Source organism: Copadichromis virginalis, linkage group LG4 (assembly GCF_057382275.1).
Source record: "Copadichromis virginalis isolate Kocher_CV1m ecotype Utaka linkage group LG4, C_Virginalis_male_GT1.1, whole genome shotgun sequence".
NCBI lineage: Eukaryota > Metazoa > Chordata > Actinopteri > Cichliformes > Cichlidae > Copadichromis > Copadichromis virginalis.
In genome coordinates, this window is record NC_140621.1 from 4,018,394 (window position 1) to 4,045,688 (window position 27,295).

A 27,295-nucleotide genomic window follows, 5' to 3' on the forward strand; every position below is an offset into this window, starting at 1 on the left:
AATGACATGGCGGTCAACCTCACATCTGCTCAGTGACTAAAAAATCCTTTGATGTAGCGCAAGCACAAGGGTAATTATCTCCAGTGAGCTCCTTTACTTTGTGAATTTAGAAAAGTACATAAAAAAGAGAAAGTCTCTAATTTGATCTGTACTGGTAAAAAATTATGATTTCTGTATTTATATTTGGAAGCTCTTTAGCTCCACGTGTAAATAAAGTGGCAGGGTTTAAAGATTGATCTGGTACACAGTAGCTCAGACTCAAAACATCACTTTGTGGCCGTGCTAGTTTGAATTACGTGTTCAACCTGGACTTCCCAAACTGGAAAGGGAAGCAAATCAATAGGAATTTCAATAAAAAAACCCGTAACATGACTAGTTGACTAATTAAAGGTCATGAAGCAAAAATGATTTGAATGAATGACTGATTTCCTTCCTGTCTGGAATGATACATATTCACTACTGTTACCACTAAGTATCAGTATGACCTTGCAGCTTGCAGATTTTGATAAAAGGACCCCGTTTAAGACAAAACAAAAACGGGAATTTATCAAATTGTTACAAACCAACAGTGAGTTTGGGGATCTGAGACCATGGCAGTTGCGCAGTTGGCGTCATTACCGTCAGACATTAAAAGGAAATGTTTAAGACCAACAAATAGAAGCTGAGATAGTGACTTTTAGTTTGTACTAATGAGGGAAGCTCTAGACCCCATAACTCAACAGCATCTTTCAGAACCCACTCTTCAAGTAATTCTGACTTTCTGGTAAAAATGTAAAGCGTTCAGCCAGGATGAGATAACCTGTTGGCCCATTATGAAGTCATCGAGGTCTTTTTGCCCAACGAGTCAAACTTGTTTCAGAGCTAGAAAATAAAAATGCAACAATTCTACTTCTACAGCTCTTGGACTGTACTAGGGCAGCTTTGCATCTTTTACAGTTTGAAGTAATGCTTATTTCTTTTTTGCTGAGCCTGGTCATAGCCTAGTCGACCTGCCTTCATTTCCCCCTTGATTGGCTGCCAGGAGGCTCGAACAAAGACTAGGTGAGGTTGCTTTGCTCACAGCCAAAGCTGTGACATCATGCAGAGCCAAGAGTTACGTGGTATTTAGAACAGCCTGAAGCCTTGGCCTTTGGCTCACAGGGATTAGTCGTGCATACACTTACCTCATTCATTTGAAATTTTGTCCATGTTTATCGTGAGAAAATCTGAATTTGGACCCCCCCCCCAAAAAAAACAAAGCAAACAAACAAACAAACAAAAATCCTAACAATAGCTTCTTTATTCATTACTCATTTCCACCTGTGGTCCTGAGACTGGTTTGCCATCCAGGAGTCTTGAAATGAATACTGGGAGTGGATGGGTAAGAGGAAGCTGTTTTATTCATGTAACATCTTGACTGATCTGACAGAACAGGTTGCAATATCCACCAAATCCCTCTAAGAGGACAGAGGCAATCTACAGAAGAGTACAACTAACAGCCATCCACCACCAGACAGAACTAGAGAAGCCACACACCACACCCAGAAACCCTGCAAGCTCCATCACCGGCAAGACCTGCACCCTACGAGGTAGGAGGAGGCAGAAGAGGACGAGGCACAGACCCATAGAGTTACCTGCCAGCTTCCCAGCCACTCCCATCTCCCAAAGACAACGCCCCCAGCTCTAAACCACAGAGGGGTAGGGTGGGGGATGGGGGCACTGAAAAAGTGAGAAGTGGGTAGGAGGAGATGGTGAGGAGGGGGAGAGGAAGGGGTTGGGGCGATCAGGGGGGGATCGGGAGCTGGGTTGGTCTCACCTGGTCTCACTCCCGCCAGCATTGGCAGTGGGTGGTGGGTGAACGCCATGCGGGGGGACCTCGTCTGGGAGGACAGGGCGCTGAAATCGAATTTCCCCGGCTTCTTAAGTGAACCAGGCGACGAGAGTCCTGGCAAAAAGGGGATCAACAAAATGGCAGAACAGAGACGAGGTTTTAATCAAACATGGCTCCTTTTCTTACTTTGACTCTACTCAAAAAAAGAAAAAGAAATTTATCAGACTTTGTCAGATTTGATTACAAGAATCAAATGATTATGATCGACTGAAATCAATGGATTGATCGACTGATTCATTCATTGATTTGTTTGATTGGCTTAACATACAGATGGGTCCTCACAACCTGTCTATTCTGTGTCTGTACAGTCAGCGGGCTGTACCGTGTCTGGGGGCTGAGGGCAGGGTCCGGTGAGAGGCCATGGTTCGAAGCAGCGGGGGTTCAGAGCAAAGGGAGGTGACGGGAGAGGGGAAGGGGTGGGTCGGGTTCAGGTCGAGAGGCTGGGGGCACAGCGTCAGGACAGAGGAGAGCTGGGAAATGCAATAGCAGTTCAACTATGGTCACCACTGAGTGTATGAACAACACAGCAATCCCCCTGCTTACTTTAACCACTGAAATCTAATCAAACGGTCTCCTTTGTGAGGCGCAAACTACCCGACTAATCCCACACGACAACGCTCTCAGAGCCCGGCGTCGCTACAGAGAACTTCAGGAACGCAGTCAACAAACATGCCAACCAACCTACTCACTGCACTTGTCAGGATGCCTCTTTAGAATGAATGGGATTCTGGATGGCCTCATATCTGGGGCAGACTGTGCTTTCGATTCAATGCCAGCATGAGCTGTGCAACTACATATAGCTGCAGACGAGCATGCCAGAACATACATCAATGGATCCTCTGATGTAGTGCCCTTCTGCATATCTGACTGTCAGGTATTTTATGTTACTGACTTATAGTATTTCATAAAGACGTGCTTGAACTTATATACACACACACAGACGCGCGCACACACACAAGCTGCTCAGGCTGGGTGGTAAGCACCGGGCGAACTGCCAGTAAAGGCTAGATGGCAGAGCTGTAGAAAGATGGAAGAAGTTAAGCAGGAGCGGAGCGGTGACGGCATGGCCGGCACACACAGACAAACATATTAAAGTGTCCCCCCTTGTCTATAAATGTCGGCCGAGGCTAAAAGCCTGCATGAAATATCCCTTAGTTTGGCAAAAAGGGGCACACAAAGTATAGGCCCAGCTCACCAGCGGACCAGAAACATGGCCAAAAGTGTGAGAGCTACAGATAAAAGAGGCTCTCTTCTGTGATCAAGGCCTTGTGTGGTGGGTGCTGAGGGAATTTATTTTGATGTATGGTAATCCAAAGGCACAATTTAGACTTTCTGGGTTTGAGGAACGGTGCCAAATGGTGTATCTGACCTCTGCGTGGAACCGCAATGTTGAATATAAACTGAAATAAAACTCTGGAAAGAAAAAAATCCATAAAACAGAGAATAATGAGGAAGTTAAAGTACAGAAAAGTACATCAGCATGGACACACAGACCTCATTACTTTTCTCTGGAACATGCGGAGCTCGTGTTTTGCTTCACATTTGGTTGAAAGAATAGAGCGATAAACAACCTTGGCGAGAAGGACGCCCGTAAACTACTAAGCGACACAATATTCACACATATAAAAAAAACACACTCGAATAAAGATGTGGATCATTTCAACACGGCCCGAGAGATGTGGAAATAGATTTTATGAGCTGAGCTTGTAAAGTCTAACACAGCAGATTTCTAAACAGCTTTTTCTTAAATGCTAAACTGGGAAATGTTTTATCACTATTTAGCCACAATGCTCACAGGCACCACGGGTGCAGCTGTGCTTGTGTGGGCACCTATAAGCACAGAAAAAGGTGGGCGCTGGCACTTATGTTCAGATAGGCACGTCACGTGACTTCACGAGTAGGTGGGAGGAGCGGACACGGCGAGGAGGGTGAGATGCACTTTATTCACCGATAGATTTATGAGATAAATATCATCCATCTGGTGATGCTTTCTTGGGGGCATATTACAACCAATTTACAGCTAGTACAGTAAAGCTGCAATCTACTGTTAACAGACTGTGGAATATTCAGCAATCAGCCAGAACTTTCAAATCACTGGCAAGTGAAGTGAGTAACATTTATAATGCCATTAAAATGTAATATTATGCTGGAAACTTTGGATGATGTCATACATGTGGCTGTTACTTTGACATGCATTACCCACCACGACGTTGATCCAGACCAAGCCCACCCTTTCCCTCGTGATGACTACTGTACTCCCTGCTGGCAGGCAGCATGCCTGCCAAACTCCTCACGAATGGCTCAACAAACGTAAGAGCTCAAATTTTCAAGCCTCCAAAGTCTTAAAATTGTAAAATGACAGAGCATCACAGCACCCAATGAGGTCCCCTGTCCATACCCCAACAGGTCAGAGCTGTTTGGCATGTTAGGCAGATGGTTTTAGTTTTGTGGCAAATCTCAAGGAGTAGTACGTAAGGATGTACCCAATGATGAGCGGTGCTCAGGAGACGTGCAGAATCAATCAGGCTCTGGAGTATCTTTGAAGGAGTCGAGACCACAGATACGGCTCCATGTTCAGATTTTTTTTATTTGAGGGTTTAAATTGTAATAAAATACTATTTGGGAGTATCAGAGATGTCACTGTCGTAGCACCGTGAGCATGTGTCTTTTTTATTTCACACATCAAATGAGCAGCTGCGCAGGATTTCTTGCAGCAGCAACCTGAAAGCAGCTGACCACCACAAACAGCAGCGTTTCTGTTTTGATGTAATTTTCATTTTTATTATCCTTTGAAAACGTCTCCCATCACGATTGGTTTCAACGTAATGGAAATAAAAGGACATGATATGCCTAATTTTGACTAATATCTGATACTTGTGGGCATTTTTGTGTAGATGCAAGTTTAAATAATGGTTTTAGCAGGGCTCTGTCTCTTCACAGGTTATCTGCAGCCATGTTCAGCTGAACGGGTTAAACAGGGATGGCTCTCTGTAGATCAGCTCTAGTCTTTGGCTGGAAGTCTTAGAAAATGTTCATTTCTCTGGTTCTGCATTGGTTTAGCTAATTTTATAAAATGAATTTGTAACTTCTGAGTTCTTCAACTTTCTCCCCACACACACACACACACACACACACACACACACACATGAAAAGACATAATTTAAATGGTGTTAAAGCCACAGAGACTGAATGTAAACATGCTGTGTATTCAATGCGTCCCTGCAGCAAAGCCTGTTTGGCTGCAGTTCCTCTGTTGGACGTATAGGCAAGACTCTGTGCTGCCACATCCCAACTTTAATTATAACCAGCTTATTATGCACAAACAGCCTTAAATTATACATATTGTTTTTAGTCTCTGTGATATTCCCTAATTAGTCGCTATCTTGCTGAAATATCTATCTATGCGGCTTCTCAGTGAGGAGCAGCAAATGAGGCCCAGATGCCCAATGAAAGCTTTGTCTGATAAAGCTAACAGAAGTTACTCTGATCTCTCTCTTAATCTGTGCGTGAGAGAGCGCGTGTGTGTCTGCACATATGCACGCACGCACACATACACAGTTGTTTGTTCTACGTTATTTCTGTGTCCTGCTCCTGGCACGCTGCGCTAACAGACTGGCAGCCAATTGCTCCCATGACCCTGTAGTCTTGCCATGCTAACAAGCTGGCGACCACACAAACCCCCTAACTGTCACAGAACTGGTCCACTAGCATGTGCGCGCGCACAACAGAGAGACGACAGATCTCGTGCACTCCTCGTTCAGGTAAGCGAGGAACAACAGTGTACATCAGCAGAGCAAAGCACCTCATTATACTCGCTGCCACGCGCAACATTAGCGCTCGTAAACACTAAGATTCAGCGCAAGGACACCTCCGCAAGACAGCCACACACATGACGATTTAATGCCCAGATAATTAGCTTGTAATCTCTGTCAAAATCACAAATACACGGGAAACCCACCCCCTCCTTCCCTTACTAAAAGGCTGATAGTGGGCTTTCCCATCACTGAGCAGCAGCAGCAAGCAGGCAGAAGGAGAGAGCGGAGCAGAGCTGAGCGGGAGACAGCGGACTTAATGATGAATTACATGATCACCTGCTATGCCTCAGAGCTTTTCATTCAGGTAGAGAATCACCTTCTGAGCACGCAGAGGCGGAGACTCTCCCCTTTCCTTCCCCCCACCCCCCTCCCCCTGTCCTCCGCCCCTCTTCTCCTCTCCACATCTCTCACTCCCAACACCACCACCACCATCACCAGAACAGATGTCTGCTGTAACCCAGTAGCTCCCTTCGCTGTAGACACATGGAGGCGCCATCTGGACCGGAACGCTGCTCCTCTCCAGACTGGGGAGCGTGCTTATGTGTGTGTGAATGTAAATCAGAGAAGGCGCTTAAATTTAGTTTTCTGTGCGCGTACGCATGTGTCTGCATGTCATTTGTAAATGTGCGCGTTAGTGAGTAAGCATGTCTCGCAGACAGAAGGCGCCTTGTGCATTGATGACACACCTGAGTGCCTTTAGTCTTGTTTGTTTGGGTCGTATGTTGTTTTTCCTGCGCTGTCTTTCAGAGATGGTTGAGTCAGGCCTACAGCAGGTGGGACGCCACTCAACAGCTCTGTCTAAACAACCGGCAGGACGAAGCAGCAAACCCCCATTCACACACCCCGCTCCTCCTTCTTTGTGTCTTTCAGTGCTCGCTTTCTCTCTCCGGGCTCAACAACAAAATTACAACACCCAAGGCACTCAGCTGAACGCCGCTGACAAACTCATACCACCTCGCAAACTCGGTTTGCAGTCTGTGGTTTTTCAGATATGATAATGCACCTAATTGCATATGTAGACTAGGGTTTACATCAGTATAAGAGCATTCAGACATGTTCTCAATGCCACAGAGACGTCTTTATCCTCCTAGACATCACATTTCTTTCACAGATTTACATCTTTAAGGCAGACAGGCGGAAGATGTTATGGAGCTACTGGGCTACCAAAAGGCTTTGGTGAACCCACAATGGACAACAGCAGACATCTGGTAGAAACACAACCCCACCCAGCAGCAGCATAGCCAGAGAACAGGACACAAACAGAGGGATGAAGAGAAGAGAAGAGAGGGACAAATGAAAAATAACCCAGATTCGCTCTGAGAGCTCACAGATTTGAAGAAAGGACAGAAAGAGATGTACACAAGCTGAGGGTGGTGTGAGCGGAGGTAGAGCATGTATACATGAACACAGTATAATGTTTAATGTTGTTCTAACCATGGTAAGGAAACTGCACTCCATCGCTCTCATGCTTAATCTTCCTCTCCTGCACACTGGCCAAATGGTGCTGCACTGAAAGGCCAAACAGGGGAGAAGGGAAGAGTTAACAATGGAAGAGGGGAGGAGAGAAAAAGAGACATCGAAAGAGATGGAAAGAATGAGAGAGAGAGAAACAGGGCTGGTTAAATAATAGGCAATAGGGGATTTTAATGTTATAGAGTGCAGCAAGTGTCTATAAAATAGTTACATCATTACTGTTGGCAGTATTAAAATGGCAGCATGTGAGTGGGAGGGACGGAGAATACATGAAAATTTAGCAATTTAACAAAATCCCCAAAGCCAAATACGACACCCAAGAGATATATGTTAAGTCTATTGAAAATACATTTGACGTGATCACCATCATGATGGTTAACAGTGCGGTTACCCAAAGAGTGAGTGGCTATGACTTCAGCATGTGAATGGGTGGTTGGAGTAGTGCCGCTCAGGATTTTGGTATAACTTTTAGGTATCTGGAGAATACTCAAAAATTAGAAATTCAACATTTTGGGAAATAAGCAAAATACTGATGGATGATAAAACTGGTGGCCTTCTGATGTCTGTATTATAAGTCAGCATTGAAGCAGCCAGCTCCTGGTTAGCTTAATGTTGTCTCAGTAAAAAATAAATAGATAAAAGAACAGCTAGCTCGGCTCTAGTCAACCAACAGCTCTGAGATTCACAAATGAATATAAAGAAACAAAAACAGAGAGAAGAGCAATTTGCCCTCATGGCCCTTTACAAGCCAGTTAGCCTATCACAAAACAAAGAACAAACACTTATTCTCATTTAATAACCTCGAGATAAACTGAAGCAAGAAACACAATGGTGTCACGTGACAGTAGCCCATCAGTCACATGACCAATTAGTCTCTGCACTGCATTAGCTAACTGGCTGCTAGCACAGCTTCCTCTTTGCTGTGCAATAATGTAAATTGCTGTATTTCCCAAAATCTCAAAGTACTCCTTAGGAACACCACATGCAACATTACAGTCATTACAGTGGGTTTACTTTAAGTTAGATTTGTAAAGGACTCGGTTACACCCACTTGATAAAACAAAGTTGCTAAACATTTAGCAGATGATGTTTGTGTTTCGCAGTCTAATGCACGACACTCGCACACACGTGCACTCAGTCCTGGAGGTGAGCTTAATAGATGTTAGCTCTAATGCCGTAAAAACTAAATGTGTCCATCTCTGCAGCTATTCTCACAGTCAGACAACAAACACTAGACAGCAGGCTATCCTCAGTTTGTGGTCTGATTGAAGGGGCAGTTCAGCCAGAACAAAAAGGTTTTTTCTGTCTTTTATCCAATAGCTTCAGGATCAGCTTTCTTTCTGTATCCCATCACAACAGTGGTGTGATGTACATAAACCTTGTTTGTTTTGAAGAACTGGTACTGGAAAGACATTTTTCCTATTTCCAAACACAATTTTCAAATGCATTAAGCATTAGATGATGGCAGAATTTCCAGCGATGGAAATAAAAGACCTTGAAATTTCTGCAAATTCCCCCGAATCTCTACAAACTGTTTAGAGTAACTGAGAAAATGTGTTTTTTACTGGCTCTTTAAGTCCCTGCTGTATGTGAGAAATGATGCTTTGGTGGGGGGTCCATTTAGGTATGGCATATAAGAGGATTAGAAGTTGAAAATGAAAGATGGTGCAAGTGGGGATAATGAGGGGGGGTCGAGTATTGAAGAGTCAAAATAGATGCAAGCGGGTATGATGGTGAAACATAATTAGCTTTAGCTTCTGGTCCATGTCAAGTCAGGAATTTAATATTTGTGGGAAATACATCTTTTTGCCTCGTTGCTGAGAGTTATTTAGAGCGTTACCATTCTAATAGCTGCACAGTAAGTATGAGCAAAACACAGCAGGAAGTGGAGGGGCTAGTTTGGGCTTTGTCACATATGCACTGTTACAGGAGGAGACGATCATATTAAACATGGCTGTCTCAAATAACGAAGTCAGTGCCCAAACCTTCTGTTTATAAATCAGGAGAAAGGCGGCTTGCCTCATAATGTGAACGAACTGGGCGCTGCACCAAGGCCTAGATAACATCAGATAATAATGCTCATTTTGATGACCTCAGCTAGCAATGAGACCTTTTGCTGAAACCAGACTGCTTGTTTCCCTCTTCTAAAGTTACGCTAAGCTGACCAGCTGGTGCTTGCTTCTTGTTTACTCTACAGACATTACAATAGTATCAAACTACAGAAGCTAAACGTATTTCCCCAAATGTCAAATTGTTTTTTTAAGGCTTTACGATTCAAGGTGAAGCCAGTGTTTAAAGTTTGCCTCTGAATTGATGTGGACCTCAGCACAGTTTCTGGATTGCGTGCAAAATCTGATGCAGCAGTTGCAGCGGGACTACCTGCATCCACATCATTAGGCCAGCCGCTGGACTGAGAGCTGCTGCCAGCCGCTGGGGAACGGCCCGAGTAGAAGACATCATCCACTGGGCTCTCCATCTCACTGTCGTCAATGGACTTGCGCTTGTTGGAGCTGGGAGAGGAAGGAGAAAGATTAGTAAAAGGGATTCATTATGAGAGCAATCTGAAGCAGGCCAGGGTTTCCCACTAAAATAAATAGGCACAACTAATTAGTACAGGGGACACTGATAAATGTCATATCATCTTAAATCAAGGGAAATGAAGCAAAGTCACCTTTTCTCTTCAGTTATCTACATTTTGTTTTCATATTATGTTACAGTCTTAAGGGACAAAGCAGCATAATTGGAGACAAACAAACACGAGGCCAGAATTTTAACAACATGCTGTGTCCACGCCGGCTCAAAGCAGCCGCGCGCTAGAAACTGCAAGCAGAAAGTGTGCCTGGTGATGTCGGAGCCTATTTTTGTGTGTGTTTGCACATTCCTACAAACACATACATCTGTGACCAATAAAATAAAAGGGGCTGTGAACGTACAGCGTGTGCGTATACGTGGGACAGCATGCGTGTGGCTTTTGTGTGATGCAGGGGTCTGTGCTACATTAGTATCAAGGGAGATATTCTGTAATGAGTGTAACTACCTCCGTGGGAGACTTGCATAAAGCTCCATTTCAGTCCTGCAGCATAAGATGAGCGGGAGAGGACGGCAGAGGAGAGGGAAACAGACACAAACAAGGAACGGGTGACAGACAGATCGGTGGGAAATATGAGTGGGGACGAGGAGGGTTAGTGACGAGGAAGGAGAGAGAAAGATCACGATCAAAAAGCAGAGCAGGCTAAGCATTAGGAAACACAGTACAGAGGTTGGAGAATGAAGAATAGCAAGTGGCAGAATTAGATTTAGAAGGAGCGTTTCGAGTGCTTCGTGTGTACCTGGTGGAGGGGGTGGAGGTGATCGAGCGCCGCCCCAGGGTCACCTGGTTGATGTTGTAATAGCCGGGGCTGTCCAGGTCAGCCAGAGAGAAGTTGGGGCCTGTCGCTGTAGCCACAGGGGCTGAGGGGATGCACACAGAGGAAACGAGAGAAAAGAGACACATCATAGAAAAAAACTAGAATTAAAAGCTGAAAGTGTGAGAGAGCCGTCGACTGCAGAAACAGTTCTTTGTTTAAGCTTCGCAGAAGATGATTCCTGATAACTCTGACGTTTCAGTAGCACTACAAATGTACTCATTTCAAAGTCTCTATAGCCTTACTAGTCCATTTTTGGAGACACTGACACGATTATGTTTACAGGACTTTGCTAAACTTCTATTCAACCTCGTAGGACCTGGTGTCCACATATGGGAACATCACATTTTGGGTTGTCTGGACCAGCGGTCCCCAACCTTTACGTTTCCCCAACCACAGACCGCTTTATGTCTGACCTTTAAGGTGTCGCAGATAAATACAACAAAATAAAACCAGTAGAGCTACCACAAAAAAAGATTTATTCATGACACACAGGACACTGAGTTAATGATAAACATGATAACAAAATAATGATAAAACCCTGAAGACCATAAATTTCACACTCGAGCCTCAACTCTCGGGCCCAGCACCAAACGACCCACGGACTGGTCCTGGTGCGTGGCCCGGGGGCTGGGGGCGGCTGGTCTAGACCGCAATACTAAATTTTGCTCTTTCAAAATTTGTTGTTTCTCATTTTGTTTGTGTACTCAGGAAAATGCTGCTGTGTTCAGTTTTGCACATCATTACTCAAATGTGACTTTTAGCGTTCTATCAAACACCATCGAGCCAGATAGCAAAGAGGAATTCAAAATGCACGTTCGGATCTTAGCAGGTTAATGTACGAGTGATATAATTATGCAAATCAATCCAGCTACTCAAAACTACTAGTTATAATAGGTTATAGAGTAATATACTTATAATAACATAAGTAACTATATACTAAGAATGAGAGGTGACAGTGGTTGACTCACTCTGGGACACACGGACCAGCTCGGCTACGTTCCACACACCCGAAGTAACAAAGCAGTCCTGGAAACTCAAGTTGCCTGGTTAAAGGGAGAAAGAGACATTTGTGAGTTACACTCTGAATGCACACGCACGCACACACACACACACACACACACACACACACACACACACACACACACACACACACTCAGAAAGAGGCTGAAAAACACGTGTGGAAAGGCCTGACACACTGCTGGTGTCATCCACTGGGCCCATGTGTTTTCTATAAGGTACAACAGGCCTTTGGTTTGGACGTGTTCACTTTCCTGACTGTTGACAGTCCAACATACACAACCAATCAGATCCAACAAGCGGCTGTAATCTCCACACAGACAGCTATGTAATGGATGATGCGCTGCGCATTGCGATCTTCATGTATATATCATGCGCACGCATAATAAAGTGCACATGTTTAATAAGAGGTACTGGAACACTGATATACACACGTCCTCGCACATCTGTCCTTTCAGTCTGTTGAGACTGTAACCAAAACCTTGATTATAACTTGTGTTGAAGTTTCACAACTACAGTCATCATTTCTTCTCAGTCGACTACACTGCGCTGTAGCCTGTGATGGGTTTTGTCAGTGGAACATTTTCTTAACAGTTCTTAGTTTCAACGTTACGATCATCTGACTGCTTGTCAGCTGTGTTAGTTTCCAGCACCGTGTCGCTTTTATCGACAATAACACGTATGAACAATACTCGACTTCAAATGAGCTACAACAAACCCTCGACGCTTGCTGCCTGACGATTGACCAATATGCTGACCCTTGGCCTAAATCTTAAATCTAACATTTTAGCCATCAACTCTTGATTTTGAGCACAAAGGCCTAAAAAGAGAAAAACAAACAAAAGAAACAAAATACTGTAAGATGCAAAATCACTTTAAGCTAGCAACGAGCCAGACAGCAGAACGTGCAGATAAATTTGCAGCTAACATAATAAACTGGACTGATATTTGTCAGGTGTCTAGAAACCTGATGACTGATAATGTTCTGGTATCAGCTGACAACAGGTAAGAACCTTGTTTTCACATAAGGAGCTTCATAAAAGTCTTTAAAAAAGGCTTTTATGAAGCTTAGTGAACTCACCTGATCTTTGATTCTTATTTTATTTAAACTGAATGTAAACAGCGAGGTAAGTGAAATGTCTACACACGAAACACACCGTCACAGGTGAAAATGGTACAAACAAATTAAATGTGCTGCATTCTGAACTTCTGTTCCCCAAGTAAAGTTTAAGTATGCGACACTATGTTGTTCATGTCGTATTACGCTGTGTGTAAAGCGGATCGCTTTATGGCTCCGGGGCCGAATCCATTTTAAATCCACACCCTTCTCTCCCCCTTCCCTCTGTCTGTCCATCACTCCCCCCCACGCCTTCTCCCTTCGCCTCTCATTCTTTCATTCAGTTCTTTTCAGCCCTCCTTATTTCTTCTCCTCTCGCTCCTTCACTCCATCCCTGCCCGGGGTTAACCACAGCGGGGAGAGCGCATGAGGTCAGCGCTCAGCTTCGGCAGCGGCCATGTGGTTCCCATCTTCCAAGAACGTCAGTGTGATTTATGAGCGGCCTGCCACAAACCCAGCACAGCCCCCACGCTACAGCACCATCAGCTCGCCTTACCATAATAAACTTAGATCCAACTCTGCTGGGACGCACTTGCACAGGCACAGAGGCCCGCGTGTAGGGCTAATGCACATACATGTGCATGCATGACTGTATAGGTGTGACTGCGTGCAGGCACAGGTATGTTTTTTAATAATTGCACATGTAGAGTGAGATTAATGGAACGTGCACTTGTAAACTTACCGTTTGGTGGGGGCTTCACATCTGTGTCTCCTTGCTGGTTTGAGTTGTCTGATTGTCCTGATTGTTCTGCAGAGAGAGAGAAAAAGAAAGAAAGATGGTGAGTCAGGTGGACAGATGTCTGGACACTGACCAAGGTGAGGGGGCAGGTAAAGAACAGAGGAGTCTCCTGAGAAACTATATGGTAAACTCTTTTCACTGACAACGGACAGACGTGTTGAGATTAAAAAGGCAGATATTTGCACTCGGTCGAGGCTCAGAGTACCGTTAGTAGATTCTTATCTGGTCATTATCGTACTCACAGCCTTAGTGTATGTTTGGTAAAGTGCTACAAATCCCCCAAAACATTTTTAATGCCAACAATTAACTCAGCGTACGTGTAATTTCTGGGTATTGATGCACCGTCTTTGCCATTTTTTTGAAAGATCTTCTAAAATATAGAATCTGAATACAGTGTAAACTGGCTCAAGTGTTCCTAAGAAACAAACCTCTGCTTCTGAGTCGCGGTTTTGAACGTGTGCGTTCCTGTATTCTGGGTACTGCTGTGTATAACTCAACTGTTTTTGTATCTTTGTTTCTTGCAATTACTCAAACTCACCATTCATGTTGGGCAGAGTGCTAATGGTCCCAAGAACTTTTAGAAATGCATCATTTGGAGTTGAATCACCTTAAAAAATCTTTTCTCTCTTTGTGTACCTAACTTTTCGGCGCTTGAATGTTTGCATGTGCACACAGCTACAAACACTAGGTAAAAAAGTTAGGTAAAGTGACAGATGTGTCACCTCAACAGCCCACGCTGACTAGTCAAATGTGCACTTTGTCTGGATTGCATCTCCTGCATTGCTTCCATCTATAGGGACATGAAGGCGCTCAGAGAGTCGTCTGCTTCAGCTGCTTTTCTTTGGCTCGCTGGCTGCCATTCTTCTTCGGATGTGTAATGCACCCTTGTGGAGTTTTATGGTTGTATCATATATACCATTCAGGCCAATTACTCCAAAGCACTTAGCCTTTAAGGGCGTCTTGGGCCAAGACTCCCAATCCAAAACGTGGCCCCCTTGCAGCCACTACTAGGCCCCCCAATCTCAACATCTTCTAAACCCAAATCAGTGTCCTAATCTTGGGTGGCAGTGTTGCGTTCTGTGCCAGCAAACTGGTGCACTATTCACCCTGTCGGTCGCGTGCCAAAAGCAGGAAAACAAAAAGAAACCCAAAGCACCTCATCGCTCTGGGAAGAGGGAAACACGAGGAAGAGCTTCTTTTCTTTCCTTCTCGCAACACTCGTCCTTCATTCTGCACAAGAGTCCATCTTCAGGTCTTTCTCCCTCAGTTCCTCTCACATTGGTTTTGTCTCTTTCTCTCTTGCGCGCTGTCGCTCTGTGGAATCCTGGCAGCCATCTTAGCGCTTGGCAGCCATCTTAGCTTTGGCGGTACCCATGCATTCCTGCTAGCTGACGGCACACCCACACACACACAGAAATAGACACACATGCTTGCAAAGCACACTCACTCTCAAACACAGCCCCAGTGGTCTTAAAGATAAAAAGACCTACGGAGGACGTGCGACGCTGATGGAGTAAAGGGACGCTTGTTTACAATCCTGTGAGTATCCTGTCGCCTACGCTAATAGGCTGTTAGAGTTCAACAGCTGATCACAAATATCAGACGCACTCGTAAAGCGACAGGAAGTGTGCAAAGGGCAACACAAAGAGAGTCCTCCAAGGTAAACGAGGCGATGTTTGGAGGAAGCCTGAGGCCTTTCTCATCGCTGCAGCGCTCATCCCGACAAACCCTCAGCAAACAGTCAAAACCTCTGAAACCCGCGTGCCTCAGAAAAATCTCTTGCCCTGTGTGACAGCATCCAAGCCAAAATTCACTGCCTTGTTGTCATGACAACGTGGATGGCACACCACAGTCCCTAATGATGAGTGGTTGTTGAAGCCTGTGTGTGCATATGTGTCGCTGTTTGGCCTGGCAATTAGTTCGAATGAAGATAATAATATAGCTTCCTGGCATGCGCTCAATGTGTTGTTTTGTTTAAGTATCTCTTGGCACAACGCAGAGCGGTGGCCGCACAGCCACTCTGTCACACGCCTGCTTTACTGTATCAGGAGTTCTTCTGTTTAACTCTCCAGGCTCGGCTTTGAGAACTTTCCTGTTTCTCTTGTTAAATCACAGCGACATATACACCGAATTTCAAATGTAAATGAAGTGATTGCAACTACAATACAAGTTCTCAAACTTTAAACTGATTTTGAGGGTTTCCAGCAAATGAAGGGTGGCTTTCTATCCTTAAAACTTGTGCAATGTTTAACAACAGTTAGCAAATGAACCAAGGTTATCCTATCACTGTGCTTCATTTGCACCAGGAGGTTTCTTCCTGTCAAAAGGGAGTTTTTCCTTCCCACTGTCACCAAGTGCTTGCTCATAGGGGGTCATGTGATTATTAGGGTTTCTTTCTAACATTGTACCATGTTTGTGCACCTTGAACTGACTGTTTTTTGTGAATTGGCGCTACATGAATAAAAGAATTATAATAAAAGGAATTGTATTCAAGGCTGAAAGTTGGAAAATGAAGAAAAATGTTGTTTGACAGACTCCTTTAAGACCACGTGCCCACATCGGAGAGAAAAATAACTGTCAATTCTCTCTGCTAGCAAAAAGCTGCAAAGTGACTGATAGCACATGTGTGGTTGGACGCCCTACCAACAGACTAAGGAACCCATAACCAAGGATGTTTTCACAACTTCACTGTTTAGCCCATTTGAGCTGACCCCTGTTTTTTTCCTCCCTTGGTGCAGGTTGTTTCTGCCAACATGAACGTAGTCATCGTACTCTGATTCGGACCAAAGCAAACGCCCTTTGGAGGAGGTGCAAACCTCAGAGCTTTTAATAATCAAATTAATCTGACCCAACGACCAGCTGTGCGCTGCAAGTTTGAGCTAAATGCCATCCCATAGTCAGGCATGCTTTGCATTCTGTGACATAATAAACACAGACATGTAGAGTGCCTACCGTAGTATCTGTTGTTCCTGAAATATCTCATACCTAAGCAGGCCGGACGTCCTCAGCTGGTTTATTGTAACGCACTTTTGCACTACTGGAGTTTGCTTGAAGGCTACAACTTTGCTAAGTCATTAACTGTTTCGGGCCACAGTAAACAAAGTATGGATAAGACAAAAAATGTGTTTAGTGTTTAATTAACTTCTGAACAAAAGAAATGAGCACTTTAGGAGACGTGAGCAAGATGAACTACAGGAAAACACTGACAGATGTAGCATTCGCGCTGTCACTAATAAATCAAATATGAGGTTTGTGCTACTATATTTCTATAAGCCAAAGTCAGTGTTACACTGGAATGTGGATCATTCAGGAGGATTTGGATAACATACAGCAGCTTTTAGCACATGGCTAATATTATCTAACAGCTAAGTAGATACAGCCAAAATAAACTTTTTAAAAGTGTAATATTTTAGTCAGCCAGAGGATTCTAGCAGCGTTTCGGCCTCCAGTTACATAACGCGGGAAATAAAGATCTAAAAATAATGTATGAATATATATTTTATGCCAGGTTTGCTAACATTTCTTATGTTTACGGTACACACAGAGATACTAGCAGGTTAATATCCTGGATCTAGTGGCATTCTTGATTGTTGTGTAAAGCAGCTATAAAAAACAATCCCACTCTGTAAGACGTTATGGAAAAAAACGTTCATGTTTCACTAAGTTTTGGTTCAATTTGATTCTTGCCTAATTTCCCGTTTGTGTATTTGCATAATTATGTGTCATTCCCATGCTCTGCTTAGTTCAATAAAGCAAAAATGTCTTTGTCTGATATTAATTTAACGCACGAACGCACTTCACAATATGTATGTGCTTGTATGTTTTATGTGCTTTCATTCTTAAATGTGCACGTGTATGGATGGAGTGTAATCCATGCATCTATATTTACATACATTGTGTGGGTGCACAATAGGTGCCCAAAGGTGCCTCTACAGGAGTACAGTAAGGAGGGGGTGTGATGCCCTTAAAGAAAGAAGACGCTCTACGCTCCTGGTAAACAATAGCAGTTGTGTATTATTATACAGTCATATAAGACCACCGTGCAGGGAGAAATCACTGCCAGCAGGCCTCCCATCCCCACTGCAACATTTGTGTGTGCCCACACCTATAACACGCAGAGGAGCACATGTGACCGCTTTTATTAACGTGTTGGTTCAAGTGCTCGGATGTGCACACTCCAAACATGGATGCACATGCCTCCAAAGCACAAACATGCTCACACACACACAAAAACACAACATTCAAACACAGATGAATCACCCTTATCTCCTGCACACAGTCGCCCCAAGGCCCCCTGCACACACCCCGCTAGAGATAACACACACACACACAGGCCATCTAATACACCATGCTATCGCTCTAATCACCAACATGCACACACACATTTCACTTTGTTTCCTGCTCAACATACAGTACAATTATTGCTAATGTACTCCAGTAGAGTCTATGTAAAAGTTAACACTGGCTATACATTTGTCACACTGCAGACGCAGACGAACTCACACCCAGGCTAATGTACACACACTCAGAAACCACACTTGCACAATCGCTCCATTCATCATACACGTAAAAACAAAACGACACCACGCACGGATACACAATTACGCAATCTGGAATCATTAAGTGACACTTGAATGTAAAATCACATAGACGTGCTCCCCTCTTAGTGCGCAGGCAGCCACTGCCAGCGCTAATGGACTCATTTACGACGTGCATATTCATATACGAGCGCACGCTGCACACTTTTTGCTAATTTACAGAACGGCTTAGAGTGTTTGTTTGTGCATCACAAGCACACGTGAGCAAACAGGCCCTCTGTAATCTAATGTGCACTAAGTGAGGGGGATTTTGCAGACTGATGAGAGACTATAAAGCTACCATCACCAGTCCAGCACTAGAGATAAAATATAACGTCCTTTGGATGTTAAACTCGAAGGCGATTGCAAATATTTCCATAAGCAAGTTATTGTAATAGTCAGTATTATCATCCTGTTTATGAGAATCAGATGCTTTTCGGGGCTTTCACTCAGCTGTCTTTGTGACTGCCTGCACTAAAATACCAAATCTGTAGAAAGAAATAACCAGATTAACACAAAAACACAGCTACAGATGTACCGAGAATAACTCTACATGCTACTTCTTAGCAGAGACTGATCATAAAAAGCCGTTAGCTTAGCGATCATACCTAACAAAGCACGTCTGTCTTCACACGTTCACGTTAAACCGACAATAATTCGTTGCAAATGCAATTAAAGAAACACAGAAAAGCACGAGTACAGGTGCGCAAAGAGGGTTTAACAAAGCGATGCTATGAAGCTGCATTGTGGAAAACTGAGGAGGCGGAGCTCCAGCCTTGAAAGTCCACCATGCTGGTAATGAAAATTCAATACTACGCTGCTTCCCTTTAAATACCTTAAAAATACAGATTTAAATCTTTAAAGTGTTTCATTTAAATGAAGCTGGAACGAATTTTGAGAGTAAAAGTGAGAAATTCTAATCCACAGTCGAATCTGTGGATGTAGCTGCAGCCTGAGATCCTTTGACTTCCTCTGTCTCCACCCTCTGCGTGTCATTTAAGGATAGTTCCCCTGACATGGTTCAGTTCACAGTCAAATGATAGGGGCCTCTTCCTCTGACTACTGCAGAAGTCTGTGGACAAGTCTACCACTGTTCTCCCTCCTTGATCTCCGTCTCGCCGCTGCCTTTCACTCTCACACTGTAACCCCCCTCGCTCCACCTCAGCTTCCTCTGCCTCCTTTTTTTCTGGATGTCTCTCTCTTTCACTCTTCAGAGTTCAGGCGTGCTGGTACATACAAACCCCGTCATTCCCTCCAGAGTTCAGCAAAGGATCTGCTCTCAGCGAGGCCTTGACTGGACCGCAATGGATAAAACACAGATCTACACAAAGAAACACTAAATACAACGGAGACTGCACAAAGGTACGGCTGCCTGCAAATGGAAGACTGAAGTAAAGCAGAAAGCACGACTGCACTGACTGACATATACATATACAAGCGTAGCTGCGCAGCCTCAACCCCTCTCTCCACCCGCACTCCCCATCCACCAGCCTCTGGATAAAGAAACCGAACTGCCTCCCCAATTGGGTTTCGCTTAAGAGGTTTATCGGTGTGTTGCTAAACATTCTGACCTTTTTTTTTAATCTTTAATGCGCTTAAAATGTTCCAAACCCTCCTAATCCCCACGGCTATCCCACACAGATGTTCACTCGGCTCTTTTATTGGACTTCATTTCAACCTCCTTTTTTTTCTTCCTCTCCTCCTCCACCACCTCCTTCATCCTCTCCACATCTCCCCCCCTCCCCTCCGTTTTCATAGGCCGATTCGTTTTCCAGTTTCTGAATACTAGTCACTGCCTCCTGATCGCCCCGGCGCTGCTCCCACCCCCCCCTTGTGTTTCAATCTTCCACTAGAAAAGCTCATGTTGAGCCTGGTTTTTAAGCCACGGGGGCTTCTTATTGGACGCTGGCTGCGCTGGTACAGTGTCATCTGTCCCGTGAGTGACCTCAGCTCACTGTGGCCACCTTTCGGTTCAGAAAAAGCGTGAGTGTGTGAGAGGATGCCACTTTTACCAAAAAGCGCTCTGGATAATTAACAGGAGTTAGTTTCATTAGTGTACAGTTTAGTGTAACAGGATAATAACAGGGGACGGTGAGAACATTGTGGTTCTTCCTGCTGAGCTATTAGGACATCTGGAACAGCCTGAACAAATCCAGTCTTTCGCTTTTTAATGACTCTCAATGTGAAATCTCTTTATCTCTAAAATGTTACATGCAGAAGGAAGTTTCTACATTTATAGAATGAACTCTGGTTACGGTGCTCCAGTGTTGTATCAATTAAGTCCCAGTTACTAAAGAAATGTGTTGTTTGCTTGATGAAAGAGATAAACTTGAGCTCTGTGCTTTTACCACATCTTCTGTTTAAGGACAATGTGACCTGTAAGCAGTGATAAAATGCACAAGTGGCCCATTTATGAGTCAAAAAAGTGGATGTAGCTAATGTGACTGTTGTTGTGGAGCCAGAAGCAACCATATTTAAACAAGACAGTAGAGTGCTAAGGAATCAGCTAATGCTGTACAGCTTCAACACGCTGATGCTAAGTGACAGACTAATGGAAAAGGAGAAACTGTTTTTACTCTGGAGTACTAATTTCTTGTACCAGTGAATTCAATTAGCAAAGGTGAGATGTCGAAAACACCTGCAGGCTACAGCTGCCTGCATCTGCAGCCGCTCGTCAATCAATCACAGAAGCCACAACTTTACACCCAAGTCAACATTGGTGATTTACCTCTGTACAGGTGTTAGAGGTCAAAAGGAACTTTAAACATGAAATCTGTTTTCCGCACCGTGTTGATTTCATACCTGAAGTTGGACGTCGTAACACGGGAGTCTGTGGGGACTGACTTGCTTTGGAAGCCACCCTCATGTGGACAGAGGGGAACTGCAGGTTTCGGCACTTCGGAGTTTTCCACTCGAGTGCTGTGCTTTTACTGCCTTGTCTTTTTTTAAAGGAGTGTTTGGCACACAGGAAACATGTTAAACCTTGACGCTATAAGATAAGAGATAAGATAAGATAAGATAGAACTTTATTAATCCCTCGGGTGGGTTCCTCTGGGAAATTCGACTTCCAAAAAGCACAGCAACGACCGAAGTTACAGTTACAGAATTGTTATATATATATATATATATATATATATATATATATATATATATACACACACACACATATATAAATACAGAGACAAATATAAATAAAATATACAAAGGGGATAAATAGAATAAATAGGAATAAGGCAGACTTTACAGCACAAGAAACAAAAAAAGGTCACAAAAATGCAACATTTGACGCATCAAGGAAAAAGATTCTGAAAGTGCTCAGTCACTGATTTATAATGATTTATAGATTTATAATGAAAAGCCGCCTCCATCCTTGTGAAACTACCCTGCATTATACGACTGTAATGACAGCTCATTTACTGTCAATGGAGCAGCACGTTTCTGTTTACAAATCAAGCCAGAGTTTCTAGAAATTGAAAGAATAACACAGGGGTTTGCTGTTTCAGGATGGGTTTTCCTTTCAGCTATTTTTGGCGCCTTCCTGGGAAGTTTATTTGGCTTCCATATCCACACCCTACCTATTAAACCAGCAGCTTCCAGCTCTGGCAATTCCTCTGGCAATGTGGCGGTGCACAAAATACCTCTTACAGGCTAGTGCGCTTACGACTTCCCATCTTTTTGATACATTAAAAACATTTTTCCAAGTCTACATAAAATCAATCTTAGTGCCCACATTCAGTGTGTAAGTGACAATAGTGCATCTCTGAATGTCTGGCATGTAACTCCATGTGACAGCGCAGCATGGGGCGATGTGATTAATTGTGAAATGTGTTTCAGTGCTGCTAGTGCTGAAGTGTGAATGTGTGGGTGTGACACTATAAATACCTCACTTGTTGGCTTTTGCGTGTGAGATTGTGTCTTATATATGTTTATGATATTGTATACGTGCAAAGATTTCTGGAGCGCACGTGTTGAGGCACAGTTGGAGATAAGCGTGTAAACATCTGTGACTGACAGGCTGAGCAGCAGAGTGTGGGAGGCAGACGACGTTCTTTTATTAAAACACGCGTGTGCAGTGCGTGCATCGCTTCGTGGGAGTGTTTGCATGTGCGCGCTCCCCGCGATTCTCTCTATACGTGTGAAAGTTCAATAAATTAAGAGAGATAATTCTGTGTAAGATGCACATCTGTGTTTGTACGTGTGCGCACTAGTGTGTGTGCGCTTGTGTGTACGTGTGTGTGCTTGCGTGGCCGCCTGGCCGAGCCCTGTGCCAGCAAGGAGCAGGTGTGGGGAGGCAGCCCTGCTTTGCCCGTTGCCCATCTGCGTGGCCGTCTGTGTGCCGCCTGCGCCCTCTCTTTGCCAACGCCACACAGAGCCGGGGAGCCAGGGGGTGAGAGGGGGGTGAGAAGGGGTGAGAGGGGCCTAAAGGGAATCAACCATGGGAGAGAGAAGAGGGCAGGGGGTAGAAGGGATGGAGGGGGCTGGCTGGCTGCCCACGGATACCCCCTCCTCTCTCCCTCTGCCCTGTTTCTTTTATCTTTTATCTGTGCCTATGCTGATGAGCTGCGATGTACAGGGAGAGGTGGGCAGGGAGGGAGGACCAGGCGACACAGAGGGAGAAACACAAAAACAAAAAAGAGCCCTGCTTGTTGTCGGGGTAAACGCAAGAGTAAAAAGGGCAAAGAAAACCATCGAGCGATTTGAGGCTAGTTTTCTAATCTGTGGCTGTTAGTCTCTCTGTCTGAATAATAGTCTGTCTCTGAATTTCTGAACCTATCCAAATGTTCACGTCGAAACTGAAAATGCATATGGTGAGGTGTCATTCCTCCATTTGGCCAGCAGATGTCACTTGTTGGCAGTGGGGGCCACAAGGCAGCAACACATGCTAAAGAAATCTGCCTCTTGCAAGGGGAAGAGAAAGCAGTGGGAAAGATTTCAGCAGGGCTGCCGTGGCTTTAGAAAGATAGGAGGTGAAAGCTCTCGGGCATATTGGACTTTAGTCGAAACTACGACCACCAAATGAAATATCTGTGTCTCCAAAATACAGCACAACTGTGTCTTTTTCACAGCGGACGTGCTGCATGTTAGCTTCATACCTCTCTACCCACAAACTGACAACTACTATTATTTTTCCCTGCATTTCCTCCTCTTGTGTGTTTCTGATCACATGTTGATAATACTCGAAGCCAGCGCGATGACACGGACAATAAACATATAGTGAAAAATGCACCATGTCCATGCAGGCTTTTTGCACAGGAAGAATTGTTTAAACTGCACTGATGATGTGTGTATATATTAAATTTCATACAAACAGAACTAAGCAGACAACGTACAGCACTGAGGTTCACAGGGCTGAATGAAAGACATCAGCCACCCTGTGATATATGCACATGCATGTGGGTGTTTGTGTGTGTGAGTGGGGCTGGGTCTGGGCACAAGTGGGAATGGGCATCATGTGATGCCAGTTCGTGCCAGGGAATGGAGGAGAGAGAGAAACAGAGGAGGAGGAATAGAAGGAGAAAAGGCAAAAATAAAAGGGAGGGAAGAGAGGCAGTCTGAGGGAAGAAGGGGGCACAGAAAATGACAAAAAAGTGAATGAAAGAGAAGAAGAAGAGGAGTGGGGTGAAGAAAGGGAACGAGTGATGAGAAAGAGGGGGTTAGAGAGAAAGGGAGGGGGGTGAGGTGGGGGCTGGGGGGATTGTGAGAGCTGTGGGAACGTTTTGCCTCGCCAAGAAAGACGTGAGCAGAGAGAATAAAAGAAGGAATGAGAAAGAAAGAGAGACTTGTTGGCAGAGCAGAAGAGGAGAGCAGAGGAGGGTACGAGGAGGGGGAGTGAAGGCAGCGTACGGCGGGCACCAGCCAGGGAGCAGACACCATCAAACCCGGCACTACGGGGGAGACGAGGAAAAGCAAACACACAGCGCACCACAGCCACCACAAGGCAGTGCCATCGTTTTGCCAGGAGCCAAACATCGCAAACTATCCTCCCCAACTCATAAATTTCACACCCAAATCCATGACAAGCACCAGGCAGATCACGGTGACCTGTCACTCAAACGTCGCCCCTGTGTGTTTGGACTGGGGAAAGCTCAAAGCGTGACCTTATGAACTTTTGGCTTCACATTTGATCGCCATTCCCCCGCTGCATCAAATCCCCTCGTGACAAATTCTCAGCAGCAGACCCACAGTGGACAAATTCATGCGGCGAAAAGTCGTAACGCCGGAAAACAGGCAAAGCAACCTGTGCAAGATGGGAAATGACATCCCCAGGCGCACACACCGTCATCCATGTCCCCAAAAGGCTCCCACATGTACAATTATCAGAATTGATTTTGGTAGCTGGCAACAGATTTGTGCAAATTGCTTTGGGAATATGCACCCAATCACAGTATCAACTGCAATTATAAGACACTTAAAGGTACGCTAATCAATATTTTATATTAATAGTGATACAAATGACTGTGTGCAACGTGAAGGATGTTTGGTTTACAGTAATAAACCCAAGCTCAGCCACCTGTGCAGTTTCAAGTCTCTTGTTTGGCACCTTTTAGACTTTGTCTCGTTTCTTGACTTGCTGTTACAAATGTGGATGATCACATTAAACATGGACAAATACTCACAGCCAGCAGCTCAGGTTTCAGACAGTTTTCTACCTTTGGCTCTGTATGATGTCACAGAGAGCGGACCTGTTGTTAAAATATTTTGCTGACCAGAGGCAGCCAATCAGAAGAAAGCAACTGTAGCAGCTTGTTTCAGACAGACGATGAACTGACACACCCACTATAACATGACTGAGGATTATTTTCAACTGTGAATCACACAAAACTACATTAGTAGAGTCTAAGAATAAAAAGCTACAGATGAGCATAATGATCCCCATTAAACACTTTTTCCTGATTTGGAAACCTGTGCCAAACAAAAGACGTTGAGCATTAACAGTGAACGATGTCTTATTGAAGACCATAATAAAGCTGAAAATGAGAGAGAATATTGTTGTTATGGGCAATCATGCTACCAAATGAATGCTAATGGTCATGTATTCAGTTTGATTGCTAAACAAGTCAGCTAGCTTGTTGCAAAAACCCCATGAAAATGAAAAAGGAGCTCATTAATGCAGGTTAACGGACAAAGCTAGCTAGTTTTGATGGCTTCTGTTGGACTGTATGCACAAATACTCCAAGTGACTTGTTTTGTACTACTGAGCCTAAACTCTGCTTCTGTGAAGTTCTTCAGACCTACACAGAAGAATGTGTTGGGGTAACCACAGGCTCTGTTGGAGTAAATGTGGATTTCAACAAAATGCCACAATGTGGCATGAAAGTTGATAGGTTGATTCATATCCTGTCAGGATGCAAGTTCTGAGCAGAGAGGAATGCATGTATGCAAAGGTAAATAAACAATGTTAACAACTACAGATAGCTCTTCTGGCCTAAGGCAATACGGTTATATTTAACGGTCTTCTAGCACTGCAAGGTTGTGATGGTGTGCTGTGCATCCAGGAGCACGAAGCTTAAAAAACATTCTCACTTGAAGACGTCCGAGTTCTAACATTCCTGTCAGGATTCACACCAACAGTGATTCAAATAGTGTGCAGCCAGTATTCAGCTGATGTAATCCCTCACATGTTTTAATACAACATCAACAAAATATGATTCAGTTTATAAGACAACACGATTTGCATCTCGCTCTTTATTTACACCAATGGGCTTTCAGCCTGAACGCACTAAAGATTTATTTTGGTTTGGTGAACTATGCAAATAAATGCTCCCAAATCTATCTGGGGCTTGGAGAACGTGTTTTATGAGGGCTGTAAAACTCCACACAAACACATAAAGCGGGCCTGTAAAAATAATGTGTGCTCTGCATAAATGCTCATTTGGACTAATGAATTAGGGTAGCGATGAATGGCTGTGCAAGTGTCCACATCCTCCCTGGGTGATGCCGATGGAGGCTTAATGTTAGATGTGCATGATTTGTGAGTAGTACTGTGAGTGTGTGTCTACATATGATATGTTAGCTGGAGTAAGGGGGAAGTGTTGCTCTGTTTGTGCATGTGTGTGGGCACCAGTGACTTTGCTCCTCCTTTAACAACCTCATTCAGCTGTCAAATAAGGAAACCAGATCCAAAACTATAATGAACCAGATCTGGGGGCGACATACAGAAACACAAAGAACAGCGGTACCGGCTAAACGTTTCTATGAAGTAAGTAAAAACTTTGTGATTTTATATCTTGAAAGGTGCTATATAAATAAAGTTCTTCACAAGAGCCTAAAATGAATAAAAAAACGAAACAAGAGAAATTAATAGAAAGTAGATTTTAAAAGATATTTTTCCCAACTAAACCGGAAAAGGTCCAAATCTGTGTTTCTGGGGAAGGATCAGCCACATCTACAGCATGAACTGAAGACTTACTCTTTTATTTGATGGCAGCAGAAAAGAGGAGGAAGAAGAGACAGACAGAAGCAGATGAGGCCTGAGAAAAAACAATCAGCCAAATGAGGGCACAGACAGAAAGACAACCTTTGACCACCAGCTGTCTGGGAGTCACCGTCCAGCCGCATTTCTCAGTCTGTGTCCCCAGATGAACCCGGCCCAAGGGTCAGTGGCTCCCAGCGCAGCCGTGTGTTTGCGCGGCTCGTTTCCGTGCGGGCACGCACGCTGCTGCACACTTGTGCACACGTGCATTAGGGAGCCTTCCAGTGTTTGTGTGCGTGTCCATGCGTACGAGCTGCCTGCTATCTGTGTCAAAGCTGGCTTTATCTCTCAGGCTGATAAGGTGAGTAAACAACTGCCCCGGTCTCCCCGTCTGACATGCTAGCTGATAAACTATGCAGTCACCAGTATCGGCGGCGGGGGGGTGCTGGGACAAGTGAGCCAGGCTAGTCCCAGGCTCCAGCTGCAGCCAAAGGCCTGGGAGGGAAATACTGCAGCATTATAATATCTTTTGTTAATAACATTACAGGTAGGGTTGTGCAGCAGCCTCACGTCTCTCAGAACATACATGAATCAAAGAGCATGTCCCTATATGTCACACACAGAGGATTAGCCTAGTTTGGGCAGCTTATGGCTCCACTCAGGCTCTCTCTTTGGTCAAGCTGATAATTGGAGATTTATTCCTACCATCTATCAATCCATCTATTAACTTATTAACCCAGAGAAAATCTCTAAAACCATCCTCCCCACCCTCAGCAGATCCAACTCTGCAAAGTGAGATTAAACTGATGCAAATCCACTTAGCAGCTTCAAAAAACATATTCATCAATAAGCATCGCTGACCTCGCT

General features: G+C 44.3%; 1 protein-coding gene across 16 annotated transcripts in view; it reads right to left on the reverse strand.

The window, feature by feature from the left end:
• Window positions 1-27,295, reverse strand: part of nfixb (nuclear factor I/Xb) — a 136,507-nt gene that overhangs the window by 16,918 nt on the left and 92,294 nt on the right. For 8 of the 16 annotated variants that reach the window (XM_085453186.1, XM_085453188.1, XM_085453197.1 and 5 more), the window contains 7 exons: window positions 13,382-13,447; window positions 11,534-11,608; window positions 10,488-10,608; window positions 10,196-10,231; window positions 9,538-9,668; window positions 7,120-7,194; window positions 1,796-1,924 (listed from right to left, as the gene is read on the reverse strand). In XM_085453186.1, the coding sequence (XP_085309312.1) occupies window positions 1,796-1,924; window positions 7,120-7,194; window positions 9,538-9,668; window positions 10,196-10,231; window positions 10,488-10,608; window positions 11,534-11,608; window positions 13,382-13,447 (633 nt within the window). The remainder of the gene's footprint in view (window positions 1-1,795; window positions 1,925-7,119; window positions 7,195-9,537; window positions 9,669-10,195; window positions 10,232-10,487; window positions 10,609-11,533; window positions 11,609-13,381; window positions 13,448-27,295) is intronic. The other 8 variants (XM_085453191.1, XM_085453200.1, XM_085453185.1 and 5 more) reach the window with 5 other exon arrangements.